General features: G+C 34.8%; 1 protein-coding gene across 5 annotated transcripts in view; it reads left to right on the top strand.

The window, feature by feature from the left end:
* The window catches only part of LOC114650634 (glutamate receptor 4), a 473,072-nt gene that overhangs the window by 375,971 nt on the left and 82,230 nt on the right, over positions 1-14,871 (top strand). For all 5 annotated transcript variants that reach the window (XR_007934826.1, XM_051926884.1, XM_028800403.2 and 2 more), the window contains exon 10: positions 14,202-14,408. Coding sequence is in view for 4 of the 5 variants with exons in the window: in XM_051926884.1 (XP_051782844.1) it covers positions 14,202-14,408 (207 nt within the window). In the remaining variant the exon portion in view is untranslated. The remainder of the gene's footprint in view (positions 1-14,201; positions 14,409-14,871) is intronic.

Below are 14,871 nucleotides of genomic sequence, written 5' to 3'. Positions count from 1 at the left end.
AACAGTGACTGCATGACTCTAATGGGTCTTTTACTTACCTTTTGCTTTTTTAATCTAACACTATCAGTAACCCATCTCGACTTGTGTTGATTATTCAAGTGCTGATGTCACTGTGCTGTGATGTTACTCACAATAAAAAAATCACTCACATTCAGTAATAATAGGGTTTTATATCCCAGCATCTAATAAAAGGCACTGGCAAAGAAAACTGCATATGGTCAAATAATATAAAGCCTTTAAAGCATAAATAAAAGGAAGGTCATGTTAGTTATTGATAATATTACCACTCTAATAAATAAGGAATGTTTGCCTGCTAAGATTTAAGCTTAGAGACGGAAGGAAGACTGTGGACTTCTAAAGAGAATATTTTCCTTCAATTGCTTTAATAACACATGACTTCACCCAAAAATCAATAAGGCAAAGTCCTTTCAAAATAAATAAATAAATAGGCCAAGAAGCCTATTAATGTTAAACGCAAATATGAAACAAAAAGGACAAGCAATACAAAAAATCCAAGATTCATGATCTAACCTTCAGTAATACCATCCAGATTTTAGTGAAGTGATGAAAGTGGAGCCAACAAAGAGAATAATTCCAATGCCCCAGCCATTAGCCTGAGGCCTGAAAAATTCTTAAATAGGGGCTCATGTTGCAGCCCTATTAGCTGTACTTCTGCATAAATGTGAGACCTACTGCATCAGGCTGAACATGAAAAGGGTAGAGAAGGGAAGCAAGTAAATGAAAACAATTAAAATAAAAAAGGAAAATCAGTACAGAATTTTTAACAAAAAATTGTTTGGAGAAAAATAAGTAAAAAATGAATTAACACAAACATTTCACTAGAAAAACAGCAAAATAATTTACAAAACATATAAAAATCAATAATAATCATAAAGCCAATATTATGAAGGTTTTGGTGGTTTTAATATCACAGACAAGAAAGAAGAAAATAAAAAACTGCAAGTAAGTCTTTTAGTGAAATTCACATGTGCCAGCTGTAGTCTCGCTCTCTCTCTAGGTATATAATTAATATATATATATATATATATATATATATATATATATATATATATATATATATATATATATATATATATATATATATAATAAATAAATAAATAAATAAAAGGTCTGTCCATCTGCCATGTGATACCTTATGAATTACTCAGGCTGAATCTTTGATCTTGGTCTTAACAGAAAGCTTATTGTCTGATACACTCTGGAAAGTCAAAAAATATCAGCTGCAACCTTGTCTAAGGGGCCTGTGGTCTAGGGTTAGTTATCACAAAAACAAGTGACATGGCCGCAAGTGAAAGAAGTGCAGCACCTTCTGCTGAGCGTCAAGTGTGGGATACAGAAAACAAGAATAACAAAGACAGAGAAATACATGCAGAGTTTACCATTGTTTATATCTAGCCTTCTGCCAGGTCACACAGCATTATCCTATAATAAGACAAGATACCAAATCACATTGACAAGCAAGAAATAATGCTTAATATTGACCAACTGAGCAGCAGACAAACACGATGGCTCATAAGCATGCAAGACAAGTTCCCAAATACAGAAGGCAAGACAGAAATGAACAGCAATAATTGAGAAGATTGTCAATTAGTCACTGACCATATGAAGACATTGCTCTTACATCCTTACATTACAATTTCTGTGAAAACCACTATTTAGCAAAGTTACCTCAATAATCTGATCAATGTAAGGCTTTATTTTTTCATGTTGAAAACAAAAGAATCTAACAAAAATAATAAAATACATTATCACTTCTAAAGGAATTGAAAGAAGTGGGAATTTAGAAAACATAAGAAATAGCAACAGATTATCTTTAAGATGGTTTTATTTAAATTTTAATTTAACAAAAAATTAATTATCACTAAATTTAGAAGAAATTGTTTTGGGTCCACCTTGTAATGTATACCCTTTACTGCTTTTGTCATTACAAACAACAGGCAGCTTATCTCAGGACTCAGCTGACATGAAAAAAAAAAAAAAAAGAATGTAGCTGGTTGGAATCATGAGCCATACAGCTCAGCGATTACAAAAAATGAACTGACCATGAGATGTTGCAAAGTTTGCAACATTTAAGAGGAAAGCCTTTTTGGAAAGCTCACACAAGCTGGTTTTATTCTCCTGTCTGAGAAAGTCAGACTTAGGCCAGCTTTTGTGGGCACAAAATAAGAAAAACAAATGGTGACGCATGCTGACAAAATCTCAATCAAGGCAATTGCACATTAACCTAAAAAACAGAACAAATATGCTCACTCAAAAAGAAAGGAAACCTAAAAGACAAAGAAGCACCAATTGAAAATGCTTTGGGAAAAAAAATCACAAAGCTGGATTTGTGATCTCAAATATGATTTGGAAATGCAGACAAGATACTTCTGACCCTCTCTGCCTCATCAATTTGAAAAATTATCAAATAGTCACCATTAGCGTATATGTGTTGAGCATGATTAGGAGTGACAATGATTGTATCAGTGATGTCACAACAATGCAAATGTGATGCACACACAAAAATAGTGCTCTATATAGGAGAAAAAAATTAAGCAAAAATAAATAAACAAGTAAAAACTACATAAAAACAAACATCATAACCAATTGTGAAAACTGACATGTCAACAAATACACATTATATTCTATTTTAATTTTGTTGTCAGTGATGACATGTGTTGGTATAAATAGTGGCCACTACTGAAACAACGCAGAATTGCAAACTGCTGTGTTATTATTGGGCTTCTAAATAAAGGTAAGTGGATTACAATATTTGTAACCCACTACTTCACACTTTTTTTGATAATGTTATAATGAAAGGCATTCTGTTATGATAGAATTGCAATGTAAACGTTACAGAAGAATAATAATATCAAAGTGGAAAACAGCAGAAGCAAAAGGGGGCCTGTCATGGTGCATGTTCCTTAATTACAGAAACAAAAAATGAATGCTGTTGAAGTTTTATTAGATTATCACATTAAGTAATTTTAAGTCACAGTGAGGCACATGCAGTGATTAAACAAGAAGTACTGTAGTTAAGAATCTAGTGCTTTAGCTATAAGGCCAGCACCAGATTCTTGAAGTACATAACCCTACAGTGAATTTTCATGGGCAAACTCTTCCAGTAATTTTAAATTCAATGTATAAATAAACTGCTCAAGTATATTTTCAATGTGCAAAACTCATGCTAAACAAATGTACTTAATATATAAGCTAAATTTAAAGCATACCAAGCCAGCAATAAAACCTTGTTAATCTGTTGTACATAGTTAAATTACTGTGAAATAGGGCAGTGAATTTGAATTATTTATTTTATATGCATTAACAGGAAGTTGCTGTTTTTCTGAGAAGTGTAAACTATTATTTATTTTATTTATTAGTGGTTACCCAGCCTCTGTTACATTTTTACACATTTTTAAAAATGTGTGTAATTATAGAAACAAAGCAACATTTTCCTTAAAATATGAGTAATAAAAAATAAAAGTGAGTTAACTCATTTTGAACTTACTCTGCAAGTTCACTGTTGGAATACTGTAGCTGCATAATAATACTGCTGGATTTGTGCACAAGACACTAAGACAACGGTTCTCAAGTTCAATCCTGAGGGATTCTGTGGCTGCAGTTTTTTTTTCCAACCTGTTTCACATCGAGCAAGTAAATTGTATCTTCAGTTTATCTCATTTTTTAATTAGATGTCCATTTATTTATCTTACTTTCATTCAGAAAAGTGCATTAGTGTTATTACTTGCATTTATACAAAACTAAGAAATACTTCTTTTTTTTGTCATGTCTTTCAATGCTTAACTCTGAGAAGTGAAGCTAAAAGCTTGCCTGAAGAAGGGGTCTGAGTTGCCTCGAAAGCTTGCATCTTGTAATCTTTTTAACAATAAAAGGTGTCATTTTGCTTGACTTGTCATTACAACACCCTACTTCTACAGACATACAAAATGCTTAATTATGTCATAGGATTCCCTTTTTCTGTGGTAGTTGCTCTCTAAATTATATCCAAATACTGACAATTAATAACAAGCATAGTAGTCATCAGGGCATGCAACATTCACTGCTAAAGGGCAGTTATTTTATGTTACAATTTTCTGTGCTAAAAATTTGAAATGAACAAAACACCATAAATCTAGAAAGAATTTGTTTGCATCTAAATTCCTGCATCATGCAAAAAAAGAAATGAATAGTGTATAATTTCTGTACTGGTACAAAAAACACAAACTGAGAAGTACCAACATGCTTAATTAATGTAGAGGCCCAGTAGGAAATTGGTTGGAATGAAAATCTGCAGTGTTGGGGGGCTTCCAGGTCTGAACCTGAGAACCACTGCTCTAAAACATTGATTTCATCAAAGAATACTACTTCCCATTTGCAAATAGGATTTTAGACATGTACAATGTTATACTGCAAATGTTTTCAGGTTCTTAACCATTTATTGTATTTTATTTTCAAACGTATGTTTCATATATCAGTAGTCTAAGTACAGTTACCAGACACTTTAGAAAAATGATTAGTTTATTTTAGCAAATCCCCAAATGAACTATTTTTAATTAAATTCAATCAACTTACCTAGTACCTTTTTAAAGTAAAACAGAGAAGACATCAATTAAAGCAGCAGGACAGCCATCCTCGACTGCACAAAGTTTTGTACCCTTAGGGTAGGTAATTATGAAGATGAACATGAATCATCTGTGTTGCTTGGAATACTGCATTTGAGTCTGCAAATTAGTACTCAGAAACATATAATAATGGAGTGTCTTTCTTCTCAAATGATGCACATTGACTTTTTCTAAATTGCATATTTCTTATATAAAATTAAGTGCATACTTTAGTTCACAGTAATTTATTTTGGATTGTTTATTTGCAGTGTCATTGCTGTTTTGTATAGGTGGAGATTTAAAATCATTTCAAAGACACAGGTGCACCTCCTGAGTAAATGATTTTTAATTTCTGCAATACTTTAAATTTAATATTTAAGGTGACCATGCAGTGTGCACTCAGCATATAACTAACTGATAAGCCTATGAGTTCAATTGTGCTCTTCCCTGTCTAATATTTTACAGATACAAGATCTCACCAGCACAGGTTGGGTATCAAATGCAAAGCATAAAATTTCGCATTGACTGTCTTGAGGATCACTTGTTCACTGCTGTTGTTCCTTGTTAATTTCACAGATCAGTAAAATTTCCCAATCTTTAAACAATTTCTAGATAATTAACTGCAATATATAATTTTTCTTTACAGTATGTTTTAGTTTGTATTTGACTGATCAAAAAAGATTTAAGTAAATGGGTATAGACACACTATAAATATATAGTTCAGATTAGGACAAATTTGCTTTAGTACTATGTAGACTGTGACACAAGTATATACTGTAAGTCTTCTTTGAAAATACACAAAGTGCACCTGTGGAAACTACTGCCTGTTCTCTAACCCTAAACAAAAAGATATGATCAAAGTGGAGCATATGATATTATTTATTTTGACTTTCAGAAAGCATTTGATAAGGTGCCACATAAGAGGTTCGGCATCAAACTTAAAGAGGTGGGAGTTCACGGTGATGTTTTTAGATGGATGCAAAATTGGCTCAGACACAGGAAGCAGAGGGTGATGGTGCGAGGAACCTCATCAGAACTGGCCGATGTTAAGAGTGGTGTTCCACAGGAGTCAGTGCTAGGGCCGCTGCTATTTTTAATATATATAAATGATTTAGATAGGAATATAAGTAACAAGCTGGTTAAGTTTGCAGATGATACCAAGATAGGTAGATTAGCAAATAATTTGGAATCCGTTATATCAGAAGTATTTCACATAGGAAGTAAAAATGTTAGGTTTGAATACACAATGGGCAGTCGAAAAATCAAGAGTACATAGCAGACTATCAACTTCCAGACAGTGTTCAGAAGCCATTAAGAAGGCTAACAGTATGTTAGGTTATACAGCACGATGTGTGGAGTACAAGTCCAACGAGGTTATACTCTAGCTTTATAACACACTGGTGAGGCCTCATATGGAGTACTGTGAGCAGTTTATGGCTCCAGGCAACAAAAATGACATAGCAGCACTAGAAAAAGGTCCAGAGAAGAGCGACTAGGCTGATTCCAGGGCTACAGGGGTTGAATTATGAGGAAAGATTAAAAGAGCTGAGAATATACAGTTTAAGCAAAAGAAGATTAAGAGGTGACATGATTGAAGTGTTTAAAATTATGAAGGGAATTAGTACAGTGGATCAAGATTGTTATTTTAAAATGAGTTCATCAAGAACACGGGGATGCAGTTGGAAACTTGTTAAGAGTAAATTTCACACAAACATTAGGAAGTTTATCATTACACAAAGAACGATAAACACTTGGAATAAGCTACCAAGTAGCGTGGTAGACAGTAAGATGTTGGGGACTTTCAAAACTCAACTCTATGTTTTTTTGAAAGAAATAAGTGGATAGGACTGGCGAGCGTTGTTGGGCTGAACTAACACTTCTGCAGGAGAGCTGTCAAATCTTTAAACATAAGTATTTATATTCAATAATATAACTTACTATAAATTTGCTGAGTGCTACATAAATATTTGTATTGTATGTACTTTTTTATAGTTCTTATTTTGAATAGTTCGACTTTTTTACTTTTTTGCTCCTGGTGTGTCTGCAAAGCACAACATTTTTATAACTCATGCACAACTCCTTAAAATGAACAGCTGAAATCTGCGGCTTTCAAATAAATATGACACATTTAAACACGACCATTCACAATAAACAGTATTCTCTCTGTGTTCAAATCTATGGGGCTGACTCAACTTCATGCTTCTCGAAACAGCATGCCACAGGCAGGATCAGGCATTCAAAGAATAATATACTGAACTAAACTAAATTCAATTTCTCTTTTTTTGGCTTTTACTATTACAGCAAAAATGTGATACAGGTGAGTTTAATATTTACTTTTCATTGTGCCTTTCTTTTAGGGATTGTGTGCCAAGATGCAGAGTGTGTGTTAACTGTATGTTGGCTGACATAGGCAAATGAGCATTGCTGACATTAAAAAACTGTGAATTTAAAGCCTTTTAAAATCAGAAATATAAAATTGTATAAAGTCGTTAAATCATGCAAAGTTTACAAAAGCTTTATGTTTCACATTTTATCTAACATCAAAGAAATTTGTAATTCTGACTAGTTATACAGTATATGATAACAATAACTGTAGAACATATTTCATTAAGCATTTTTGAAGTGAAAATGTGACTTTTTATTTTCGACAATCTATGTAAATATACATGCTTATTATGGTGGCAGACATTTGGAAGGAAAAAGTTGGAAGGCACTGATCTAGATATTTCTATCATAGATAGATAGATGGATGGATAGATGGATAGATAGATAGATACTTTATTAATCCCCAAGGGGAAATTCACATACTCCAGCAGTAGCATACTGATAAAAAACAATATTAAAGAGTGATAAAAATGCAGGTAAAACAGACAGTAACTTTGTATAATGTTAATGTTTCCCCCACCCCCGGGTGGAATTGAAGAGTTGCATAGTTTGGGGGAGGAACGATCTCCTCAGTCTGTCAGTGGAGCAGGACAGTGACAGCAGTCTGTCGCTGAAGTTGCTCCTCTGTCTTGAGATGATACTGTTCAGTGGATGCAGTGGATTCTCCATGATTGACAGGAGCCTGCTCAGCACCCATCACTCTACCACAGATGTCAAACTGTCCAGCTCCGTGCCTACAATAGAGCCTGCCTTCCTCACCAGTTTGTCCAGGCGTGAGGCGTCCCTCTTCTTTATGCTGCCTCCCCAGCACACCACCGCGTAGAAGAGGGCACTCGCCACAATTGTCTGATAGAACATCTGCAGCATCTTATTGCAGATGTTGAAGGACACCAGTCTTCAAAAGAAGTATAGCCGGCTCTGTCCTCTGTTGCACAGAGCATCAGTATTGGCAGTCCAGTCCAATTTATCATCCAGCTGCACTCCCAGGTATTTATAGGTCTGCACCCTCTGCACACAGTCACCTCTGATGATCATGGGGTCTGTGAGGGGCCTGGGCCTCCTAAAATCCACCATCAGCTCCTTGGTTTTGCTGGTGTTCAGTTGTAGGTGGTTTGAGTCGCACCATTTAACAAAGTCCTTGATGAGGTTTCTATACTCCTCCTCCTGCCCACTCATGTGGTGCTTCGTGACTTTCCTACTCTATCCTGCTTTTAAAAGGCGAGTTCAGTTTTAATTTAGTAATTGGAGTTTATTATGTATGAGCAAGGAATTTATGGCACGTGCCAAAAGTAAATAAAACCAATATTATAAGGATTAAATGGAATACATATCAGACTACAAAAAGCAAAACTAATAAAACATAATTTATAATATTTTGCTGTATTTCTTCTGCCTTCAACACTAATTCCTACTTTTGGTTGACCCTCCAGTGAAAGTCTGTTAACCCCGGACTGATATTAGCATGGGGATAGACTGTCAGTCTGAAGCTTTTTGGATTTTCAGATTTGTAAATGAATATCAAGCATGGAGAAAAAGACTTTTTGCATGATGCCAGCCATTTAGTGAAATAGGTGTTGTTAATTTTACAAAGCCAAATATAACTAATATATTCTCATTTCAGCACATTTTTGAGGTTTAGTTTTATGACAGACTTCAGAAACCCCTTTCATCCACTATCCTTAGGTAGATGTGTTTCCTTTTAATATGTATCCATTACATTTCTTGAAGTATTCAATTAGAAAAGGTTACCTCAAGGTCTTACTGTTATGCAGTCTTGGATTACTACTAGTTTATGAAGTGCTTTCTGTTGCAAACAATGCTTATGAATAGCAAGAAAAAATCACTGTTCAATAGTTTGTATCAAAACCACTGATGGAAGTGCAAAGGAAGAAACTGAGTCACTAAGAGCTAAGGTACATCAAAATTCAATACAAATAAAGCAAGAATGAGATGCAAACAAACCTGAAAAGCAAGCAGTATCAACCAGGGCCCTGAAACTCATGTTGTAAGTTGTTATTTGATTCTAGATGCCTCTAGCTTTATTTATGCTATTATTAATGCATCTTTCTGCTTAGTCTCTGAGAAATTAATCCATGTTTTGTTTAAATTTTGTGTCTTGATTATTACTTTTGATGACCCCAGCTCCTCTGGATTCTCACACTTTATTGTCAAGTGTGCACCTGCAGTCACTAGGCATTATCTGAGTGGGCACCAGGGTCTAGCTCAGACCACCACTTTCTGCTATTCATTCTGAGTGTTGTACAAAATATCTTGTCCAAAGTGCTCAGTGGGAGCATCTTGTAATAGGAGCAACACCCGAGCATATTGCACAATTTTACACTACCTTGTCTCAGGTGAACATTAAATACTTAAAGAGAGACGATCTTCAGTCTGAAGTCAGAATTGTATTTATTTATTTCTCAAAATTAATTTCGGGTAATTTACTTCATTTTGTTTTTCTGACCCTTGCTTGCACTTTACTAAGATCCTGCCTTGGATCTTAAATATTTTTGCAATAGAACATTCTATTTTAGAAACTCTGAATTCTCGTAATACTTCAAAACATGCCCTTTTCAAGCTATTCAAATTGGGTTTTCAAGTGTCTCAAAATATATGAATTCCTTAAATTAGTGCTGTTCATGTTTCCCTCATTTACAGTACTAAACTGCATGTCGCAAATACCTACAACCATTCAAAAGGTCATTATACCAACCCTTTTGAACGAACCCACATACCTTTTCTTATTAGCTTACTTTTCCTGAGATGAAGTAAAGGAGTGGCAGAGGGGGCACTGGTGTTTAGGTTACCAGCGACTATAAACTGTCCTGCAAAGAGTGAGTGTGGCAGTATGCATGCAAAGAGTGTGCCCTGTGATAAAGTAGGTTAGAAACTTGGAAGATTTTATCAATAGAGTAAAAGGTCTTTCTTTCCCAGTCAGATTACCAGCATCTATAATGTTGGAAATATTGGTCATTATTTATATCATTAATGGATCCACTTATTTTAATAACTTATTTTTTTCATGGTTCAGGATTTTTTCAAAACAAAACTCATCCCTGCAATATTAGGGACCAACCACATCAAGTACAAGTAGCAGTCAATCACAGGGCACACAAACCCACAATCTGCCAATATAAAAATCACCATTCAACCTACTACAGTACATAGTGTACATCTTTGAAATGTGGGGGGCAAATCTGAGTATCCTGAGGTAAAGATTCACCACAATGAACAAACCAGGATTCAATCTCAAATTGTGAAACAGCACTGCTAGCCACTGTGCCACCCTGTTTGCATTGTGTAATAATGAAATAGAACATATAGATAAAATAGTCTGGCTTCTGAGCATCATCGGAGGCTTGCCTGGAGAGAGAGAAAAAAAATAGAGTAAAGAAATCGTGACTTTAGATTCCTCCAGATATGAAAAAGTTACAAAGCCAAAATGAGTGTAAAAGTTATCCATCCGAGATAATAAAGGGTGAGATTTATGGATCAGTTGGCTGTCCAGTGCTGAAGTGCTGTGACTGCCTATTTTGTTGTTATTCCTTTGATGAAAGTGATTCATGCTACACAACAGACAGTTCAGTGTGCCTATTTTAAAAAGAAGTTCAATGTCCAACATGCTGAGAGTGGTCTTTGTATCTGATGGCACTAAACCTTTCTTTAAAATGCTCAGCAAGCCATTTCCATTTCAATAATTGTCAGTAGCCTCTCCTTTTGTGGCTGTAGAACAACTTGCAACAGAGAGCTCTGCTAGAATCTGTCTTTTGTCACATATGCACTGTAAGAGTTTTTAGCTTGCTAACTATTACCTCTTTTTAAACTCTCTTCATATTATATCTTTTCACTATTAACCTGTCTGTACTTTATATGAAATGCATCTTTATAATGCAGGAATAATTTAAAATCAAGTAACTTTGGTAGTTTCTAAATTGGCCCTAGTGTGTGCTTGGTGTGTGTGTGTGTCCAGCGGTAGGTTGGTGCTCTGCCCGGGATTGGTTCCTGCCTTGTGCCCTGTGTTGGCTGGGATTAGCTCCAGCAGACCCCGTGTCCCTGTGTTTGGATTCAGCGGGTTGAAAAATGGATGGATGGATGGATAACTTTGGTAGTACTGAACTAGAGTGAATTTATCTCAATAGTACAGCATGTTGTAATTTCTGAGTAGAGCATACATAACAGGAGGCATCAGAAAATTGTCCTAACAATAATGGAGATTGATCGGTTCCTATTGAAAAAGCTCATCATTCCACAACATGCCAAAAAACCTACAAATAAAAATGTCCCTTGAAATGGACTTGTAAAACTTAGTTTAGCTATCAGTTTTCTTAGTTTCAGCTTTCATGGTTGGTGTTCCAAGGAGCTAGAGTCTATTACAACAGTAAATAATAGATCATTAATTCATCACTGGGCATTTTTATCCATTCAAATCTACATTTTATAACTTTTATCAATCCACTTTGTGTGCAAAAAATGTTTAAGAATTCAACTATACTTTCTTGTACCAAATACTGGATGCCACAGATCTCGTGTGAGATGATTTTCCACCCTTGAAATGGCTTCTACTCATGATTATGACTGACAAATCTCTCTCCAGTTGTAGAAAAGAACAGATAATCTGTTTCTTCATTATTCATTTAGCCTCAATATTAAAATAAAAGCTGTATTGTGATTTTCTTGCTGTTTGCCCAGTCCTACTCTTATGTGGTACTTGTCAATATATAATTTCTTTAGATTTCAATTTGTGAACATAATGCATTGTTTTATAATGCTTGTGATATTTACATTTGCTTGTGAAATTACATCTTTAATTCTGACAAAAATGTTTTTTAAGTGCTTCTTTAGATCTGTTAACTTTTTTAGGATCTAGAACATGCTTATTAATGTTGTCCTCAATTAATTGAACATGCTAAACCATTTCTTTAATTACTTTGTTTTACATTTTTTTCTTTCAACTGTTCCATTTTTTTTTTGTTTATTTGATTATTAATGTATGTATTCTAATGAAACCCTGAAGTAAAAAGTTAAAAAAAGATAAATGTGTATATATTGTGGTGGACGGCCAGGGCCATTACCCATCCACGACTCCTCCGTAATAAAGGACTGGGGGAGAGAACATGCACAGGGCATTACCTCCCCCGGAGCACTAGATGGCAGACCTACTGGGTTACTACAGCACCATGGATTCCCCCAGGGCTTCATGGGAGTTCAGCACAGTCATGTTGGGTTCCATTGGTGTTGCCAGGGGGTGCTGTGGGGACTGGCAAGCCCTACTTTATCGGGCTTCCGCCTCACCTGGAAGTGCTGCTACATCATGCTAACAGGCCGCCAGAATTACTCCCAGGTGCAGGATAAAAGGAGCCACCTCACGTTGTTTCAGGAGCCAAAGTCGTTGACAAAGCTTGCTAGAGGAGGAGTGGAGGCAGAGAAGGCAGACACAGAGAGAAAGATAAAATGCTGTGTGCTTCATTTGTGCTTTTTGTTCTGATGTACTGCGCTTGCTGGTGGAAAATGATTTGGGAAGCATTTATCACAGAATAAAAGACTTGTATGCTGTTAAAACTTGTGCCTGTGTCTGTCTGTGTCGAGTTTGAGGAGCTGGAGCGCCCCTTGCAGGCCACAATATATATACAGTGAAAAGACAAATTCAGGATCCTTGTCTTGGTGGCAGAGCTTCAAAGAAATAGACATATCTGAAGTTGTCAAATGAAAAGAAAATGTTTAAACGGACAAAAGAACACAGACATTGCTGTCATTTATTGCAGAGTACTTACTCCTTTTTTTAAAGGTATTTATTTGGACATTATCATTTATAACACTGCTTGTCCCAAATATTGTTCATTTTGAAAAACTTAACCAGAAATCACTTCTCTGCATATTATTTGTTATTGTATTATTAACTGAAATTTCTTTCACACCCCCGAGCTTACTTTTTTCCCCATTTGCTTATAGACTATGTAAACTCTTACATGTCTAGTTATTACAGTTGTGTCTTAGATCTTATCCAGCATCTGGGAGTTGAGAGAATGTAAACTGTAGAAAAACTGAGTCGCCATATCTTCAGTCTTTTTTTTTCCACTTATATTTCTGTTTTATGTTTCCTTCCCTTTGGAATACATCTGTTAAGAGTAGAAAAGGACTACATATGAAAGCATGCGATGTGGGGCCAGTATTACACAAGAAGATTCCATGTGTGCATTTAACTCCAAAGCATGTATATTTCTTAAATGGGACAAGGGTGTTGTACCGTGTTAGCCATTATGAATGTAGAGAAAAGCCAAGCAAAATGACACCTTTTATTGGCTAACTAAAAAGATTACAATATGCAAGCTTTTGAGGCAACTCAGGCCCCTTCTTCAGGCAAGATGTAATCTCATCTTAAATGAGACAACAATATATCTTTATACTGGAAGCATAATTTGTTGACAATGAATCTGTAAATATTGATCATGATTAAATCCATGAAGCACTTAACCTACAATTACTTAAGTTTAAAATATATATATCTGTAAATTGCTTTGAAAATATAGAAGTATAAATTTTATTCTGTAACAAAAATGTTTAACTTTAAAAGGCTGATCAGTGTATGCAAAGTTTGCCATATGTATCAATAAAATTTGATAAAGTGTCTCGTGACAGAGGGATATTTAATTTAATCATTTTAATTGACGAAATTGGCGAACCCCGAAGAAAGAAAATCCCCAGAGTATTCTGAAAAGTGGCTGTGGTCTCATTGCATTGACGCCACTTAGGCCTGCTTCCAGTAAGTCTGGACACCTGCCATTTCTAAGTTCTGTGAAAATTCTAGTTCCTTTAATGTTTTCATTTGTTTTGTAAGTCACTGGCTACAACAGAGAAGCATTCCTTACTTAAGTCTGTATTGTTTTCATTTAATAATTGCATATACAGTACATATATGTTAAGAGATGCTCAAATGGTGCCAGTGTTGTCATAATATTTCAGTAAGTGACTTTTTAGACATAATATTTTCAAACCATCACGTGGATGGACATTCTCAATCAATTGTAATTTGTCATTTTTGAAGAATAATGAATAATGAAAGTTATTTGTTAATTTTTTAAAATCTGCCTAACCAAAAATTAAAGTATTTTTTGTTTTCACTTGCATGCACTATTTTCTGTGAAAATATATGTTAAAAACTTGTTTGCATGCACTTAGTTGTTCATGTGTCAGTTTCATATTTTTTCATTGTTATAGGAAGCTCCATATGTCATGATGAAAAAGAACCATGAGCTGTATGAAGGGAATGATCGCTATGAGGGCTACTGTGTGGATCTTGCATCTGAAATTGCCAAGCACATTGGGATCAAGTACAAGATTTCTATTGTTCCCGATGGGAAGTACGGAGCCAGAGATCCTGACACAAAGATTTGGAATGGGATGGTAGGAGAGCTTGTTTATGGGGTAAGAGAAAAAAAAAAACATTTTGTTAATTAGCTATTCATGGGCAACTCAGACAAGGAGATAAGAAAATAAATACAAAGGGGATAATAAACTAATGAATTAAATATAGCATATACATAAAAGTAAGTTCCAGCTTCATACATAATGAAAGCATAGTTTATACTATACATTATTGTTGTATATTTGATTTGTTATTCATTTGGTTGACCACTTTATTAAATGTTATTACAAGTATGTTACAACTATATAAAGCACGTCAGCTAGGGTCTCACAGTGAACTGAGCCAGCAACTTTGAGGTTTAGAGTTCACTGTTGTAAACACCATACCATATTGCCTGTTATTTCTTTTTTAAATTCCTCTTTTTATTTGTTTTATTTTTTATCTCATTATATATATAATTGCTTAGATTCTTTCATTTTTAATACCCTCATTAAACTGGACATTTATATATAGTTGTTTACT

This window comes from Erpetoichthys calabaricus, chromosome 4, assembly GCF_900747795.2.
Source record: "Erpetoichthys calabaricus chromosome 4, fErpCal1.3, whole genome shotgun sequence".
NCBI lineage: Eukaryota > Metazoa > Chordata > Cladistia > Polypteriformes > Polypteridae > Erpetoichthys > Erpetoichthys calabaricus.
This window is presented reverse-complemented; position numbering and strand designations above follow the sequence as displayed.